Below are 18,087 nucleotides of genomic sequence, written 5' to 3' on the forward strand. Positions count from 1 at the left end.
TTCTGCCACGGCTCTGTCGGGAGCCCTCCCGCTGGCTGCATGGCGACGGGTGACCGCCAGGGGCCGCTGCCTCCGATCCCTGCTGCCCCCGCCCCTCTCCATTGGCCTTTGTTGCCGTCGAGCGCCCCGCTTGACTCGTTCCCGTCCGCCCCCTGGGCCTGGCGGTCGCGCCTGCGCACTGGCGTCTGGCCGGGCGCTCGCAGGGAGAGCTGCTGCAGGCTCCGCGGCGGCGGCGGCGGCGGCGGCGGCGGCGGCGGCGGCAACGGAGGCTGCGGGGGCGGCGGCGCGAGCGGCCGGGCTTGGGGGGGGAGCCGAGCCCGGCCCGAGCCCAAGCAGCTAGAGTGCGGGGTGCTTAGGCCCCTCACGCTTGGATTCCACTGACTCCGGGCCGCCTGACCTCCGCACGGGTATATGGGATGGAAGCGGGACCCTCGGGAGCAGGTAAGGGCCCTCGGGAATCGGGGGAACGGAGGGATGGGAGGGGGACGGGACTGTGCGTGCTCCACAAATCCGGAGACTCCTGCGAGAAAAACAGGGCTTCCGAATGAGGGACGGACTCCTGAGTAAGGGAGAGGGACTCTCCTGGGATGGAGGGCCCAGTTTGAAGAGGGCTGCGTGCAGTTCCGGGGGAAACCTGGTCAAGGGCTCCCTGAGATGGGGCCGTTTGTCCAAGGAGGGTGCATGCAGTCGTAGGGGTGGAAAGTAATTTGCGAGAAGGACCGAGAAGGACCGGAAGGACTCTCGGAGACCCCGGGAGGCCTAGGGAGAGGCCCGGCAGGTGGCAGGAGGCGGGCTCCAGGTGTCCCGGAGAGGAGGGGGTCGATACAGATGGGCCCCAAGCTGCCGCATGCCGGGGGCGGGGGCTCAGACGGGCTGGGCTGGGCTAATACCTCTTGGGAGAAGGCGCCAGAGCCGGGCTGTGAGCTCCGCCCCAGCCGGGCCTGACGCGCCGGCGGGCGAGGGTCAGGGGGCGGTGTGGGTGGGGACCCAACCCCGGGATTCCCCCCTGAGTATGGGATCTGGAGAGGAGGCGCTGGAGCATGCGCGAAGGTAGCAGCTGGTAGGGGCCGCCGGTGTGGGGGGGCGTGGCTGCCTGAGCCCCCCCCCTCCGTTTGGTTTGGAAAAATGCACGCTGATGAGATGCATTCTCTAAGGTTATGCTCCCAGTGCGCAGATGGAAGTGTTCCCCATCCCCATCTTGTGGGCTCTAGAAATCCCCCAGTCGTTATTTGCTAAGAATGGGTTGCAGGAAACTGCCAAAGTGCCTTTTGCTACTGGGTTTAGGAAAGACTTACAGAAAGATTGTTCTGGGGGCGGGTGCTCCCAGAAGACGGGCCTTAGAAAAAGTGTTCGTTCCTGAAGAACCAAGGCCATGGCCAGGTTTACGTGGAAGGAGTTGTCTGCCTGGTTTGCCCGTTTCTGGCCCTAACCTAAGTAGCCATAGGATGTTTTAATCCAAGGCTAATGACCTTAACATCAAAATATCTCTTATGATGGCAGCCTAATCTCTTTATGGTTTAACATTTTTACTTGACTGCTTCTGTTCTGCACTGGATATCTTTTTTTCCCCCCTCTATCTCTGAAACTATCTTGACCATGTCAGTGGATCCACAGTTGTAAAGCTAACATTTCCGTTATAGTCAACTTATTTGGGTGATGGAGTAGTTTACAAGCATCAGGCTGGCTGTTGAGTTCCAAGAGATAGCCTGTATTTCTCATTCACAGGCAATCAGGAGAAAAGGCGATAAGAACAGGTGAAATCAGGCAGGACTATCCCAGAAGTCTGAAGTCCTGCGTCCAGATGGACAATGGGCTGACCCCTCCTATATCTTAGGTCTGATCCTTTCAGGGCGGGAGGCACAGTCTGAATCAGGGTATTCTTTAGACCTGCTCTCACTGATTACTTCCATTTTATCTAGGGGTGGGAATAAAATTTTCATTGGAGACATTAATTTCATTATTAGTTCGGTAGAAGAAATTATCTTTTATGCCGCTTCTAAGGATGGCATAAAAGGATGTGGTTTTTGACAGTTCATTTCAATCATCCATTCTGATCTTCAGTTACTTAGTGACAACTTTCTCCTAAATGAAAATAACCACATAGAGACTGTACAGGTCCTTAGTTATATTACAGGGAGAAATCAGCTTTAGAAAACTACATCCTTTAGGCTCTTCCCAACATCATAGGAACTTTCAATTTTCTAGACCCGTAGTTTAGGGGAAGGTCACAGAGGCCCAGAAGAACTGCTGGGAGCTGGCACCTTTATCAGACTACTAATAATTTTATTCTGAGGATTGGGCTCTGAAATAATGAAAAATGGACTTTTTATTGTAAGAAATAAACTTCCAGAGAAGGGACTAGAGCGTGGTGTCTGGAGTCTGCTGTAGCCTAGTGGGCTTTATTAAAGAGGGTAACTGAAATGCGTTCTGAAATCTTTGAATGTAGGAACTCCACTGCCTCCATCCTGTGTCCAAACTGTTCTCTTGAAAATTGGACGTCACGACACATAAAACGTGGATGTCATGGCCAACCTCACTGCATTTTTGCCCAGGTGTGCCCGATACATTCAAGTTTGTCCCAGTACATACTGTGCTGAGAGCTCTCTGAGGATAGAGGCAGTGTCTTGTTTGGTTTTTGGACCACACCTGGCAGTGCTCATGGCTTACTCCTGGCTCTCCTCTCACTCCTGGCAGGCTTGGGGGACCATGTGGGGTGCCGGGGATCAAATCCGGGTTGGCTGCATGCAATTCAAGAGCCATACCCATTGCACTCTGGGGCACTCTGACCCCAGAGTCAGGATGTTTTTTTTCCCCCCTTGGAACTAATGAAGGCCCGAGCTGTCACGCAGAGGGCATTATTTATCAATTTATTTGACATCCTATGCACAGAAATGATTGCTCAAGTGGATATTTAATAATTCTTATGTATACTCATATGTGGGCATATTCTTTTTAGAGAGCTTGACCTCCTAGTCTTTGCTTGCCCAGTTTTGAGTTTGTCTTTGAATCGGCCCTCATCTCTTTGGAAGGTATGTTAGCCTTGGAACTGCGGGGCAGGAGTCTCAGAGCCCGGCCTTTCAGCTCTGTTACTTTTCCTCCTCAGTGCTGGTTGGAGATGGGGGAGGGGGAGTGTCCTTTTCAGGGCCCCTCCTTCCTTGCTTTTGTCTGCGGGGAAGGGCCCCGCCTCTTTCCCCCAAGGCCCAAGCTTTGTCCTCTGTGCTGGGGCCCTCATCTGCATCACAAAGTGGCCGTCTGTCCCTGTCTGGATCTGAAGGGATGTGTCTCCCTTTCTCAGACTAAAAGCTGGGGGCAGGGTGGAGTAAGGGGGACTTTGTACAGCTGTAAGGCTTGGAGGGGGATGTGATGGCAGAGACTTTCTCCTTTTCTCCTGCCTTCTCTGGTATGCTGATGAAGGGGAGGTTAGGGTTTTCCTGTTTCTCTAACCCTCCTTGGAGTGGAGGATGCCTGAGGCTAAATCTGGTGGGTCACTTTAGTTTTACCACTGGAGCTAGTCTTTCACGTGTCTTGTCTTTTCTACCCAGCTCCGAGTTGTAGAAGATGTCTTTCTCCCAAGGCTCAAAAACAGTTATTCAGACTTGGAGACTAAGGATTATTCAGACTAGGAGGGGAAGGTGAATAAAATGTAAGAATTTAGGGAGGGAAAATGTATCTCTTACTAAGCGCATCCACCAAATACTTATTTGTCTTGAGCATGGTTTATAATTGTTCCTGGACAGTGTGCCGGTTTGTGTGCTGTGTGTGTAAGTTCGCAGTGTGTGTGTGGATCTGTTCATTCGATACCTTGAACCCATTCTGAGTGCTGGGATCTCGAGAGTTTAGCAGTGACCTAATGCACATGTAATCGGAAGAAGTCACAACCAAGGGTGGTGGGTAAAATGGCACCTGTGTAGGTCTTGGTGTGTATTTGAGTATATAATCTAGGAATGCGTCCCACCAGATGCGTGAGCGTGTTTATTTCTGTGTATTTTCTGTGCTTCCCTTTGTAGGGTGGGTAGCCGAGTTATAGGACTTTTTCATGTAGCAGAATCCTGAAGGTCATTTGCTCCCAATCTGGGCTACCTTTTCAGTCTTTGGAGTGGGGCTGGGCCTGAGAGGTGGTTGGGAGATCGGGCAGTTTTTGCTCCGGGTGGCATGCCCCTCCCCTGAATAAGGTTTGACCTCTTCCTGACTCCTCCCCCCCCCCCCATAAACTCCATCCCCAAACCTGGCAGACAGTGAAAACAGCTTTGGTGATGGGAAGTTCTGGGCTGTTTTTTCCCTTTCTCCTCCCACCTGGACTGTCTTCTCCTGGCAGGGACAAAGCTTCATAGACAAAGGCTTCTTTTAGGCAGTTTCCCTTTTGTCTCTCTTTCCCCTCAAGCTAGAAAATAGTTCTAAACAGGAACAGTAATCTGACTGGTGGTAGAAAGGAGAAAGTTGTGGAAACTGGCCCTGAAGGGCCTCTTCTGGCTGGAAGGCAAAGGAGCTGTGGAGAAATTCTTGTAGTCTCCTTTCCAGAGTCAGTTTCAATTTCTTCTCTTCAGTTGTTTTATTTGTTGAGACTTCTTCCCAGATCCTTTATTGCAGCCTTTGCTGCAATCTCTAAATTCATTTTTGTCTTCATTTTCTAGTCTTTTTATTTTTTGGTTTGTTTTGGGGTCACACCCTAGTGGTGGTCAAAACTTACTCTTGGCTCTGTGCTCAGAAATTACTCCTGGCAGGGCTCACGGGACCATATGAGAGGCTGAGATAGAACCCGACTTCACTTTGTGCAAGGCAAGCTCTCTACCCACTGTACTATCTCCAACCCCTCTAGCAGTTTCCTCTCTTGCAATTTTTTCCCTCATTTGCAATCGTATTTCTTGCCTAAATTTCGAGCTCCAATCTTTTTTTACCCACTACCTGATTTCAACCTTTGCTTCTTCTGCCTTGGCAACCAATTCAAACCTTCCTTTACTGTGGTATACAGTTTTGGCCTCTATCAGCTTCCTACTTAAGCCTCTTTATCCTCCAAACTCAGTCTTCTTAGCCTTGACTTTTTCTCCCTCCCCGTTTCACATTTTTTGGTGGGGGGGGGCACCCAACAATACTTAGGGCTCACTTCTGGCTTTACAGTCAGGAATTACTCCTGAGGGTCCTTGGGGGGACTGTTTAGGATTCTAAGGATCGAGCCTGGGGGTCCACATACAAGGCAAGCATCCTGTTTTCTCAGTTCCTCCCATATTTTTGCTGTGAGGGTCTCAAACCTAGAGAACTGAGTCCAGAAACCTCAGCAGTATGAAGCGAACACCTCGGGCCTTCTTGGCTTCTTGGTCTTTCCCATCTTTTCATATTCTCCCTGCCTGCGTTGCAAAGATGCCGCTTGGATGCTGCGTTTTTCTGTTGAGAACGGTGGCAAGTAAATTGAGCATCTGACTGAAGGCATTTATTTTTGCTTAGCTTAATGCTTGGTGGAAGCAAGTATCTTAATCTCAACATCATAGTGAAGTTTTGTTATGGGAGGCAGAGCCCCCTCTGCTTTTCCTAGATTATGTAGTTATTCGATGAGCTTAAGATAATTTAAAATCGTTGAATTTAAGATAGATAACATGATATGGATTTACTTGGCAAATTTAAGGTAGATAAAAGGGGGTGTGGTCTTTATACCCATGTTCTCCCTTGTCCTGTCCTGTTCTCCCGTTGTTCATCGATTTTCTTGAGCGGGCCCAGTAACGTCTCCATCGGAGACTTTGTTGTTACTGTGTCTGGCATATCGAATACTCTCGGTAGCTTGCCGGGCTCTCCGAGAGGGGCGGAGGAATCGAACTCGGGTTGGCCATGTTGGCTGCGTGCAAGGCAAACGCCCTACCGCTGTGCTATCGCTCCAGCCCTTGAACACATTATTTTTGCTTGCTTGCTTCTTTGCTTATTTCCACTCTGGAGAACACTCTGTTCTCCCTCAAACATGTTCTTCTCCTTCTCTCTCTCCTCACATTTTTCTAAATAAAAACTTTCTTGCTTAAAAAAAAGATAAAAAAGGTTATTTTTTTCTAACTGGAGAGAGGTTTACTTGGAGGTGGGGGGGCTTGGGCCACTCTTGGTCAGGATTTTCTCCTGGCTCTGTGATAAGGGATCGCTCTTGGCACTCTCAGGGGCCATATGGGGTGCTGGGGATTTGAACCCATATCAGCCGCATGCAAGGCCTTATTTGCTATACTATTTTTTTTTCTTTTTTGGGTCACACCTGGCCGTGCACAGGGTTACTTCTGGCTTTGCACTCAGGAAATACTCCTGGTGGTGCTCAGGGGACATACGGGATGCTGGGAATCAAACCCAGGTCGGCCGCGCGCAAAGCAAACGCCCTACCTGCTGTACTATCACTCCAGCCCCCGAAAGTTTTGTTTTTCAATTGCGTCTGATACCTGAGTCAGTGGAACCCTTAGTTTGGGTTACTTAGGCAGTAAAGAGGTTACCCCAATGCTTTCCTGCTCCCACTCATGGAGGCATTGTCCTCCACTGAGCAGAGCAGTAAGAATATTGCCAGACTCTATCTTCATGAGATTCTTTGTCTTACAGCTGCGGGCACCTACCTGCCCCCCCTGCAGCAGGTGTTCCAGGCACCTCGCCGGCCTGGCATTGGCACTGTGGGGAAACCAATCAAGCTCCTGGCCAATTACTTTGAGGTGGACATCCCTAAGATTGACGTCTACCACTACGAGGTGGATATCAAGCCAGATAAGTGTCCTCGCAGAGTCAATCGGTAAGTGATGGATCTCCTAGCTGAGCACCAGGTTTGGGAGTCTACACTAGTGAGTCTTGGAACCCTGAAAGAAGATCCAGAGAGGTCAAAGAGAAACTTAACACAGGCTTGTATCGCGAGATTAATTAAAGTCAGAAACAAGATTCCAGGAACAGTACATGTTGGAAAAATGTCATTGCATTTGTGTTCTGGTCAATGATTGGTACCTTTTGCCAGAGTAGTTTGAGTAGACTAATTGGACTAGTAATCTAACTACAGTGATTTTAAGTAATAAATAGGAAATAATGTCTAAGGACAGTGAGAACAGAAAAATTTTCTTTTTCCATGTAAGGGTAAAATCTGGGGAGAGAAGGAATGTATTGGATAGAGAGGGTGTTAAGGGGTAAAGTACAGTACTTATCTCATTTTAATATTTATTGAATGAGTTGATGGAAACATGAATTTTTAAAGCATGAAATATGTAGAGGCCAGAGAGACATTACCATGGTTAGGGCACTTGACTTGCATGCAGCTGATCCCGGTTTGATTCTTGGCATCCTCAATAACCCCTCAAGCTCACCAGGAGTGATTCCTGAGCACAGTGCCAGGGGTATGTCCTAAACATTGCTGGATGTGGCAACAAAACAAATGGTATAGAACACAGATTAAAGGAATGAATAGGATGTTTTAGACAGAAGGACTTCAGATAGTGGATTAATCTTTGAGAGAAACTACTTTATAAAAAAGTTATTATTGTTATTATTATTTGGCTTTTGGGTTACACCTGTCTATGCTCAGGGGTTACTCCTGGCTTTGCACTCAGCAATTACTCCTGGCAGTGCTTGGGGACCATATGGGATGCCAGGGATCGAACCTAGGTCAGCTGAGTGCAAGGAAAATGCCCTACCCACTGTACTATATCTCTCGCTCAATTTGTTATTATTGTAAAATCATGTAATTGAAAAATCAAAAAAGAGTAGCAATGAAAAAGATCTGCAGTTACTCTGGTGCCTTTTCCCATAAGCTTTCATTGTTACCATTCTTAAGTTTGCTCTAGAGTTTTATATGCATATAAAACATTTGTATATGTCTAATGCACATTCTATTAAGTCCATAAGAAATAGAATTCTGAAAAAAATATAATTATGTATACCTTGTTCTGCAGTTTGTCTTTTTTCTATTAATGTGTTTAAAAAATTATATATACTGTTTTTATAGGTATTAAATATATATCTGCTCATTCTTTCGCATAGTTCCAAAGGTAGTTAATTGAATGGAAGTATTATTTAATAAACCTGTTGAGTATAAAATTTTGCTACAAGACTCAATTGGCAGTACAGCAGGTAAGGCACTTGTTTTGCATGTGTCTGACTTGGGTTTGATGTCCAGCACCACATATGGTTCCCCGAGCAATACCAGAAGTGATCTCTGAGCACAGAGCTAGGAGTAAGTTCTGAGCACTGCCAGTGTGGCTCCAAAACAAATAAACGCAATTTTTGGATACAAAATGAAATTACGTTGAATATTATAAATGTAGATGCAGTTTGCAATTAAATTTATCTAGGAGTGGAATTGCTGGCACAGGACTTTAAAATTCTATGAAGGGGCCAGAGAGATAGTATAGTGGGGAAGGTGTTTTCCGACTTGGGTTCAGTCCTCCACACTGTATATGTATGGTGCCCTGAGTTCTGCCAGTAATGATTGATGTGTATAGGGCCAGGAGTAAGTCCTGTGCACAGCTGGGTATGGACCACTAACACCAAAAAGCAGGGCTGGAGTGATTGTATGGTGGGTAGGCGTTTGCCTTGCACGTAGCCAACCCAAGTTCAATCCTCAGCATCTTATACGGTTGCCCAAGCACCACTAGTAATTCCTGAATGCAGAGCCAGGAGTAACCCCTGAGCATTGCTGGATGTGTCCCAAAACACAAACTTTCCTTTTTCTCCATCTCATGTTTAAATTGAATTCAGTTTGTTTAGCACAGGGGCTGGAGCGATAGCACAGCAGGTAAAGCATTTGCCTTGCACGAGACCAACCTGGCCGACCCTGATTCGATTCCTCTGTCCCTCTCGGAGAGCCCGGCAAGCTACCGAGTGTATCTCGCCCGCACGGCAAAGCCTGGCAAGCTCCCCGTGATGTATTCGATATGCCAAACACAGTAACAACAAGTTTAATAATGGAGACGTTACTGGGCCCGCTCGAGCAAATCGATGAACAATGGGAGGGCAGTGCAGTGCAGTGTTTGAAGCCAAACAAACAAAAACCACAAAACCCTCCACAAAACTATGAGAAGAGCTGGAGAGGTAATAATGCCTTTGCCTTGCATGCAGCCGATTTACTTCTTATCCCTGTCACCCCTTTTTCCCCCCTGAGCACAGAGCCTGAAGTAAGCCTTGAGTTCCACTGGGTATAGCTTCAAAATAAAAACAAAATAAAATTAGATACTTCGAGATATTGATGTTCTTTTTTAAAAAAATAAGTTACGCCAGTTTATATTCTCATCAGTAGGGAATCAGAATGCCTTTCCTCCATATCTGTTCCAGTCCGGCATTTTGGCTTTTTAATCTTTGTTTTTTGTTTTCTTTTCTTTTTGAGTCCCACCCTGCTATGCTCAGGGCTACTCCTGGCTCTGCATTCTGAGATCACTCCTGCCTGACTTGGGGGGTCATATGGGATGCTGAGGATAGTACCTAGGCCAGCTTCTTGTACGCCAGGAGTCTTACCTATCGTACTGTCTCTCTGACCCTCTGTCTTTGGTATTTCAATAACTAAAATAATATATTTTGGCCTAGTATTTCATTATAGGTCTCTCATGAATGAAGATAAATATAACTTTTCATGTTTAAAAGCTTTGTATGGAAGAGACAATTCAAACATGAGGTGGAGAAAAAGGAAAGTTTGTGTTTAGATAAAAATGTTTCTCTGGGAGCTTGAGGGTAACTTTGTCTATTATGTTCTACTGTTTTTGGAGTTAAAGGTCTTTTATTATAAGAAGTAGGGATGATTCTGGAAGTAAAGGGTAGTAGCAGAGAGGGCTTCACAGTACATCAGTGGTGGTGGGGATCGAAACTGGATCAGCTGTGTACAAACCAAACACCTTTATATACTCTCTCTGCTCCACACATAGTCCTACCTCTGCACTAAGGGATCACTCGTGGCAGGGCTCGGGGAACCATATGCTGTCTCAGGATTGAACTGGGTTGGCTGCCTGTAACGCAGGTGCCTTACCTGCTGTACTGTCTCTCTGAGGCACCACACCTCATATAGTCTTGAGAGTAATGGAAATGATCCTCGGACATGAAAAAGATTTCTGGACAGCACTGAGTCTTATTGGGATTGAAACTATCTGTTTACAGGTAACAGCCAGTGTACATTTTGAGTCTTTGTATCAATGAATATTTAAGAGTCTTGTTTTAGAAGGTGAAAGAGGTTGGTTGGTTGGGATTTTTGAGGATTAAGGGGCAGTGTAATCTTAGAGAACAGGAATGATTAAGACTTCAAAATGATGTAAGAGATGAAGTTCTCTTTCCACAGTTTATTCCAATTTAGATCCCTTCTGCACCTGTCTTTTTGTTTATCATTTTGGAGATAGTTGCAGTGTGGATTCTGTTCCTGATTCTGGGACGATCTGGAGATTAAGCCCTTCTTCTTTCGGACTCTGTCTCTGCTCAGAAAGCATTCACATCTATTCTTGCAGGTCCTTTAAAGCCTTGGTGATATGAGGACTGGAAGCATCATCTGGAAGTATTTTATTTTATTTTTTAAATTAAATTTTTTAAATTATTATTTGAGAGGGGGTCACACCCGATGATGCTCAGGGGTTACTTCTGGCTCTGGATTCAGGAGCTACTCCTGGCAGTGCTCGGAGGACCATATAGGATGCTGGGAATCGAACCTGGGTCAGTCTCGTGCAAGGCAAACACCCTACCCAGTGTACTATTGCTCCCGCCCCCTGGAAGTATTTTAGAGATAAAGACTTTCAAGCTTAGTTCTAGACATACTGGCTCTAAATCTGTATTTTGTTTCATTTTATTATTTTTGGCTTTGGGGCCATACCAGCAGTGCTTAAAGCTTACTCCTATGTCTGAATTCAGGGATCATTCTTGGTGGACTTGGGAGACCATTATGGGGTGCTGAGGATCAAACCTGTGTTGGCTGTGTGCAAGGTCAGCACCCTACACACTGTACTATCTCTCTGGCCCCTGGATTTACATATTAATAAGGTGTTTCAATGAATGAGAAATACTGCCATAAAATAGATGAGAATATATGGGGCTATCTAGATAGTACAGTGGGTAGTATGCTTGCCTTGCATGTGGCTAGCCTGGATTTAATCACCAGCACCCCGTATGGTCCCCCAAACCCACCAGGAGTGTTCTCTGAGCAGAGCCCAGAGTAAGTCCTGAGCACCATTAGGTATGACCCAAAAGCCAAATAAACAAATGAGATTATATTAGGTGCTAAGAGAGAATGTAGTTGATAGTACATTTTCTGGACTTTGGATTAGCTCCATAAACTTGAAGTGGTAGTCTCTCAGCTTCCACAGGCCACTCCTATCCCCCACAGGGAAGTGGTGGAATACATGGTCCAACATTTCAAGCCTCAGATCTTTGGTGACCGCAAGCCCGTGTATGATGGAAAGAAGAACATTTACACTGTTACTGCACTGCCCATTGGAAATGAACGGGTAAGTTTGGGGCACATCCTGGGAGACAGCAGTTTGGAATTTGAGTTATGAAAGCCTGTCTAGAGACTGAAAGTCTAGAGATCCATTTCATCTCTGTGCTGAGAAACTCTTTTAGAATGAGGGATGGGTAGATGTTAAGGTTTACTCAACTTCCAAGCCCTTTCCTGTCCCAGACAGGTTAGATTTAAAGTAGACCTAAAGAACTTCCTGCTGAATGAAATTGAGTGGGGCAGAAGCACCAAACCAGAGTTGCTGGAGACAAGTGGGTAGATTTATTCATTATTTTTTAGGGTCATGAGAGCCCTTTCTAAATGGTGGTAGGGGCTTCAGAATATATCTGATAATCTTTGGGAGGCTGTGTTATTTGGGACTGAACTGGGGCCTAGCACATGCTCGGCAAATGGTTCAGCTCTTTGAGGTATTTCCCTGGCCCTGGGTGTATTCAAGTCTTCATTTGGAGTCCCTGAAAACTGAAGAAATGGATTCTTGGCAAATCCATCAGGCAGAGAGTAGTTGGGTGGAGTAAGAGATGTTGACTGTTTGTAATACTGGTCACTCTTCACCTTGCCTCTTTTCTGAAGGTTGACTTTGAGGTGACTATCCCCGGGGAAGGGAAGGATCGAATCTTCAAGGTGTCCATCAAGTGGCTAGCCATTGTGAGTTGGCGAATGCTGCATGAGGCCCTAGTCAGTGGCCAGATCCCTGTTCCCCTGGAGTCTGTGCAAGCCCTGGATGTGGCCATGAGGCACCTGGCATCCATGAGGTACTGGATGTAGTTAGTATCTGGGCTACTAGTGGTGGTAGAACTGCTATGGAGGGGGGAGGGGAATGAGCAGATCCTAATAAATAAAAACTTCTTTATTGCCCTAAGATATGTCAGGCAGATGTGCATATGCATTTAGATGGTTTAAAGTCTTGACCCTGACCCTTTTAGATGTCTTTGGACCTCACCCCGTCTGTCCCAGCAGGGCAGAGAAAGGGTAGAGACTTGCACAAGGTCAGTCTCACGGCTAGTCAAGAATCAGAGCTGGAATTAAAGCCCCGGTGTCCTGCCTTCCAGGCCAGGGCTCCTCCGTGCCCAGGATGCCTCACAGGGTGGGGGCCTGTGCCCGAGGGACCAGTTCTCTGCCTGTCCCTGCCAGGTACACCCCTGTGGGCCGCTCCTTCTTCTCACCGCCTGAGGGCTACTACCACCCGCTGGGGGGTGGGCGCGAGGTCTGGTTCGGCTTTCACCAGTCTGTGCGCCCTGCCATGTGGAAGATGATGCTCAACATTGATGGTGAGTGGGGAGAGCTATGGAGCCAGGGGCACCCTAAATCCAGTGACCACACCCCCAGCCTCATCCCTCCCAGCTCTGCAACCACAGTCCTAGTCTAATCCCTACTGCCCTGGGACCCCTCCCCCATCCCAAAACCCTATAAGGAAGAGGGTGTGAAAGAGATGTGCCTTCATTTTTCCTGGAAGACAGGACCTCATCTGCGTTCTCCTTACCCTGTCCCCACAGTCTCAGCCACTGCCTTCTATAAGGCACAGCCAGTGATCGAGTTCATGTGTGAGGTGCTGGACATCAGGAACATAGACGAGCAGCCCAAGCCCCTCACAGACTCTCAGCGTGTGCGATTCACCAAGGAGATCAAGGGTGAGCATCCAGTTGAGAGAACACAAGTAGTTCTTTTGATTTGGGTGATGGCGGGGGACTGGCTCCATTTCTGCTACAGTGCTCCGGGAGTTGGTCCTGGTGGTGCTCGGAGAGTCCTGTGATGCTAGGGATGAAACCTGAGCCTCCCACAAGCAGAGCAAGCGCTCCAGTTCTTTTGCGATATCTCCCTGGTCAGGTGTTAACTTTATCCTTTAAAGGAAAAATCGACTGGGTTGTGTTCAGTGTTCAGGAGAGAGGCCAGGCCTGGGCACGTGAGAAATCCTTCCAACCCTGACACACTGTTTCCCAGGTCTGAAGGTGGAAGTGACCCACTGTGGGCAGATGAAGAGGAAATACCGAGTGTGTAATGTTACCCGCCGCCCTGCTAGTCATCAAACGTAAGTTGGCAGGGATATTAAGTCATCCTAAAGGGCTGACATTTCAACACATTCCCTGCCACCACCCATCAACCTCCCCTTTCCGCACCCCCAATCTTGCCCTGAAAATGAAACTTACTGACCCTGTGTTTAAAGATAAATGGCTGAGGAAATTTAACATTCCTCCTTCAACCTTCCCAGATTGATAGATAGTGTACCATTTTGCATTCCTGATATCCACCTTTCCTCCCTGGGCCTCTCCTATAGAGCAGGCATGTTTCCCTGACTCCTCTTTCAGTTTTGTAAATGTTAAAGTCTTTCTCAACTCACCTTTCCTCTTGAAAAGGAAAGCTGAACTTCTGGCATAGACTTTGAGGTAGCTGACACTAATTCTATCCAGCTTCCCTCTTTTTTGTTTTTTGGGCCACACCCACCGGTGCATAGGGCTTACTCGTGAGTCGGTGCTCAGGGATCACTGCCGGAGGCTTGGGGGACCGCATGGGATGCCAGGGATTGGACACTGGTCAACTGCATGGCAAATGCCCTATCCATTGTACTATTGCTACACACACCCCACCCTCGTCTTCTCTTTTTCAACTGGGGCTACTTCTGGTAATAGATGGATAGGCTGATGGTTCTTAGAACCACCAGGACCATACCTGGTTCTGCTGTGATGAGGATTGGGGGCCTACTGTGGGGATTTAACTCAGGGCCTTGCATATGCTAGGCATGTGCTCTTCGACTCTCCTGGCCTCTCTGTCCACCTTGTTGACTTCAGACTTTACTAGACCATGAATCTTTCTTGTGTTTCAAGCTTTTAGACTTAACATGAAAGGAGTCAAGTATGGTCCTGACTTAACTGTTAAATCTTCGGTCTTTTCCTTGCGTCAGTGTATTGCCCACTTTTCCATGAGTGGCGGTGTTCAAAGAGGCCAGATAGGGATGAAGTCATGTTTGAGATTTCCCATGATTGTGGGCCTAGCAAGGCAGAATTGCATGCTAGGATGTGACACTACCTTCCCTTCCCCCCAAACAGGTTTCCCTTGCAGCTGGAGAGTGGACAGACTGTGGAGTGCACAGTGGCACAGTATTTCAAGCAGAAATATAACCTTCAGCTCAAGTATCCCCACCTGCCCTGCCTGCAAGTTGGCCAAGAACAAAAGCATACCTACCTACCCCTAGAGGTGAGGCTGCCAGTGATGATTGGGCCAGGGAACAGATATTGTACCTTCACACTGATCCTCTCAGATCTATTTCATTTGAAGTCTCTTGTCTGCATTGTGAATTTTGGAAAATTGACATCTTGATTATTATAAGGTCAGAAATGTAGGCCTTATATTTACCTGCTAAGTACTTTCCATATACACTATTTTTCTCTTGTTCATTCCATATACACTATTTTTCTCTTGTTCTTTCAGTATTGTCCATGCAAAAGCTGTATTTATTAATTAGTTTATTCAGTGCTCAGAAGTATCCTCTTTTTTTTTTTTTTTGTATTTTGGGTTACGCCCAGCAATGCTCAGGGATTTCTTCTGGTTCTGCTCTCTGGAATTACTGCTGGTGGTGCTTGGGGGACCACATGGGATGCCAGGGATTGAACCTGGGTTGGCCACATGTAGGAAAAACATCCTGACCACTGTACTGTTGCTCCAGCCCCTCAATGTCCTCTTAATTTTGTCTGCTGCCTGAAACTAATGATAGTAAATGACATAGAGCTATTGGAATACCTTGTTTTACAGGAAACAGATATTTTTCTTTAAAAAAAGTTTTAGCCCCAGGATTTGTTATATTTTATCCTAAAAGCATACCTTTTAACTCCTATAATTGAAGAAAGAATACTATACTATTTAAATTATAAAATATGACTGAAGAACATTAGGTTACAGGGTTTGTTATACATTAGCCAAAATGTCCAAATAGAAACTCCTACTGCCTACTTACTTGTCCAGATCAGTGCTGCTCAGAATTTAGTCAGTACACCTGGTACTGTACAACAAGCATTAACAAAGTGTCGCTTGAAATGCAGAATCCCAAGTTCTACCCACATTAGTAGAATCCAGAGGAACTCAGGAACAATGAAGTTGGAGAATTACTTACCTAGCCTATACTTCCCGGTACTTTATTTTAGCAACAGGAGTCAGGATACCTGGGATTAAAACCCAAGCCATTGGTTAGCATTTGGAATTCAGAACAACTAGAGGGCATTAGACTGAAAGAAGAGAAGTTACCAAACTTAAGAACTCTAAATTAATGACTGATGATGCCCAGAAAGTGGAATGAAAACATTATGTTCTCTGAGGTATAAACAGAATTCCTTAGGCAATCTCAGGTGAGTAGATAGGTTTTAGGTAGTAACTGCTATAAACTGAGGTTTGTTAGGTAATGTTCCTTCTGTTTATACAGTAGTAAGATGAATAATTTATATAATGATTTTTATCTTCATTTTTACTGTTGTTTAACAAATGTTTATTGAGTTCTTGTTATTGTGTCATATCTTCTCTTTTCTTTTCCCTTTTTTTGGGTAACACCCAGCGACACACATAGGTTACTCCTGGCTCATGCACTCAGGAATTACTCCTGGTGGTGCTCGGGGGACCATATGGGATGCTGGGAAACGAACCCGGGTTGGCCCCGTGCAAGGCAAATACCCTACCCGCTGTGCTACCAGCCCCTTCTTTTTTACTTTTTGGCCACACCCATCATGTTTAGGGTTTACTCCTGGCTCTACACTCAAGGATCCCTGGTGGGCTTGGAGGGCCATGCAGGGTACCATAAATTAAACTTGGGTTGGCCTCATGCAAGGCCAAGTGTGCCACCCACTTTACTATTTCTCCAGCTTTGGCTTATCTTTTTTTTTTTTTTAATGTGCCAGAAATAGAGTTTAACAAGATAGATGGTCCATTACAATCATGAAACTCACATTCTAAAAGGGGGAGACAGACTATATATGATAATAAGTTAGTATCAATGGTGGTGTTTCAAGAATAATAAAACAGATTAAGGGAATAGAAGTAAGGGTGGAGGGTGTTTAGTTACTGTGGTCAAGGTAAGCCTGTTTTAGGAAACAGTTGAGTTGAGTCGAGTCCTAAATTATGAGGTAGACCCAATCTGTAATCATCTGAAGGAAGGAGTTAATAGCAAATCTCAAAGCTCAGGCAATAGGTTCAGGGAGTTAGCTCAAGGATTGGAACTCATGCTTTGTTGTTGGTTTTTGTTTTGGGCCTCATCCAGAGATGCTCTGTTCCTCTCCTTCTGACTTCTTCACTCAGCATTCAAGTTCCTTGGGGAACTTGAATCTTTTGGGAGGACAGAAGACCATAATGGTTAGCATGAAGTATGTGGGGAAGGGCTGGGAAGAGGGTAGTAGATGGAGATGATTTTGGTTTGGGGCCACACCCAGCAGTGCTCAGAGACTGTTCTTGGTTCTGTGCTCATGGATTGCTTGGGGGACCTTGTGGTGCTGAGGTCAAACCCACGCCTCCTGCATCACCCACAAAAGGAAGTTCAACCCGTTAGCAATTCCTCACCGTTCATTCTTCCCCTTACCACTCTTAGTAATTAATGACTTACGTCTGTCTCTGTTGGTTTTGTATATTCTGGATATATCATATAAATGGGCTACATATGACCTTTTATTTTATATGATCTATTTTTGATTGGCATATTTCACGTAGCATAGCGTTTCAAGATTCATGTATGTTGCAGCATATCAGAATCACCTCCATCCTTTATGTTTTAAATTTTCTTCCATTAAGACTGACAGTTCTTTGTATATACCACATTTTATTTGCCCCTTAATTTACTGATGTACGGTAGCTCTTCTGCCTTTTTTTTGTTTTGTTTTGTTTTTGGGTCACACCCAACAGTGCTCAGGGCATACTAACCCCAGGCTCTGCGTTCAGAGATGACACCTGGTGGAGCTCAAGGTTCCAGATGTGGTACCAGGGATGGAATCCAGATGAGCTGTGTGTAAGGCAGGCATCCTGAATGCTATACTATTTTTCTGGCCCCTGCTTCCATCTTTTAACTATTGTAAATAATACTCAATAAATACAGGTATACAAATAATTTTATTATTATAATTATTATTTGTTTTTTTGGTCCATGCTTGGTGTTGTTTAGAGTTTATTCCTTACTCTGCATTCAGGAATCACTCCTGGCGGTGCTCGGGGTACATATGGGATGCCAGGGATCGAACCCAGGTCAACTGGGTGCAAGGCAACCACCCTACCTGCTGTACTCTCCAGCTTTTGTAATTTATTTAGATACCAATTTTGGTTCTTTTGGATATATAACCAGAAATAGAATTACTGGATCATGTGGAAATTATGTAACATTTTGAGAAATCTCCATACTTCATATCTTTAGTAATGTAGCTAAATCATTTTACATTTCTACCAGCAGTGTATGAACATGTTGATTTCTTCACATCTTGAACATTCTGTATGTTTCTCATATTGATTCTGTAGCAAGTGCTGCAAATTTAAGGTACCTTAAGGGAGCAACATTTCAAATATTAATAATTCCAGGCTTTGATTAAGTGAATCAACTGATTTGTGATTTTTGTAATTAATGGACAGAGTTTTGTTTTTTCCACCCATTGTTCAGCATGTACTCTGGAAATTAGGGAACGGGATCCGTACTTAAGTTGTTGTCATTCAGTAGA

At 45.8% G+C, this 18,087-nt stretch overlaps 1 protein-coding gene across 2 annotated transcripts in view; it reads left to right on the forward strand.

Moving 5' to 3' along the window:
• The first annotated feature begins 201 nt into the window (after positions 1-201).
• The window catches only part of AGO1 (argonaute RISC component 1), a 43,817-nt gene continuing 25,931 nt past the window's right edge, over positions 202-18,087 (forward strand). The window contains exons 1-8 of one of the 2 annotated variants that reach the window (XM_056122750.1): positions 202-441; positions 6,556-6,739; positions 11,285-11,405; positions 11,987-12,168; positions 12,548-12,684; positions 12,910-13,044; positions 13,355-13,442; positions 14,458-14,605. In XM_056122750.1, coding sequence (XP_055978725.1) covers positions 417-441; positions 6,556-6,739; positions 11,285-11,405; positions 11,987-12,168; positions 12,548-12,684; positions 12,910-13,044; positions 13,355-13,442; positions 14,458-14,605 — 1,020 coding nt within the window. In that variant the 5' untranslated portion in view covers positions 202-416. Of the gene's footprint in view, positions 442-6,555; positions 6,740-11,284; positions 11,406-11,986; positions 12,169-12,547; positions 12,685-12,909; positions 13,045-13,354; positions 13,443-14,457; positions 14,606-18,087 lie in introns of those variants that run through there. The other variant, XM_056122751.1, reaches the window with a different exon arrangement.

This window comes from Sorex fumeus, unplaced genomic scaffold, assembly GCF_029834395.1.
Source record: "Sorex fumeus unplaced genomic scaffold, SorFum_2.1 ptg000047l, whole genome shotgun sequence".
In the NCBI taxonomy this organism is placed as follows: Eukaryota; Metazoa; Chordata; class Mammalia; order Eulipotyphla; family Soricidae; genus Sorex; species Sorex fumeus.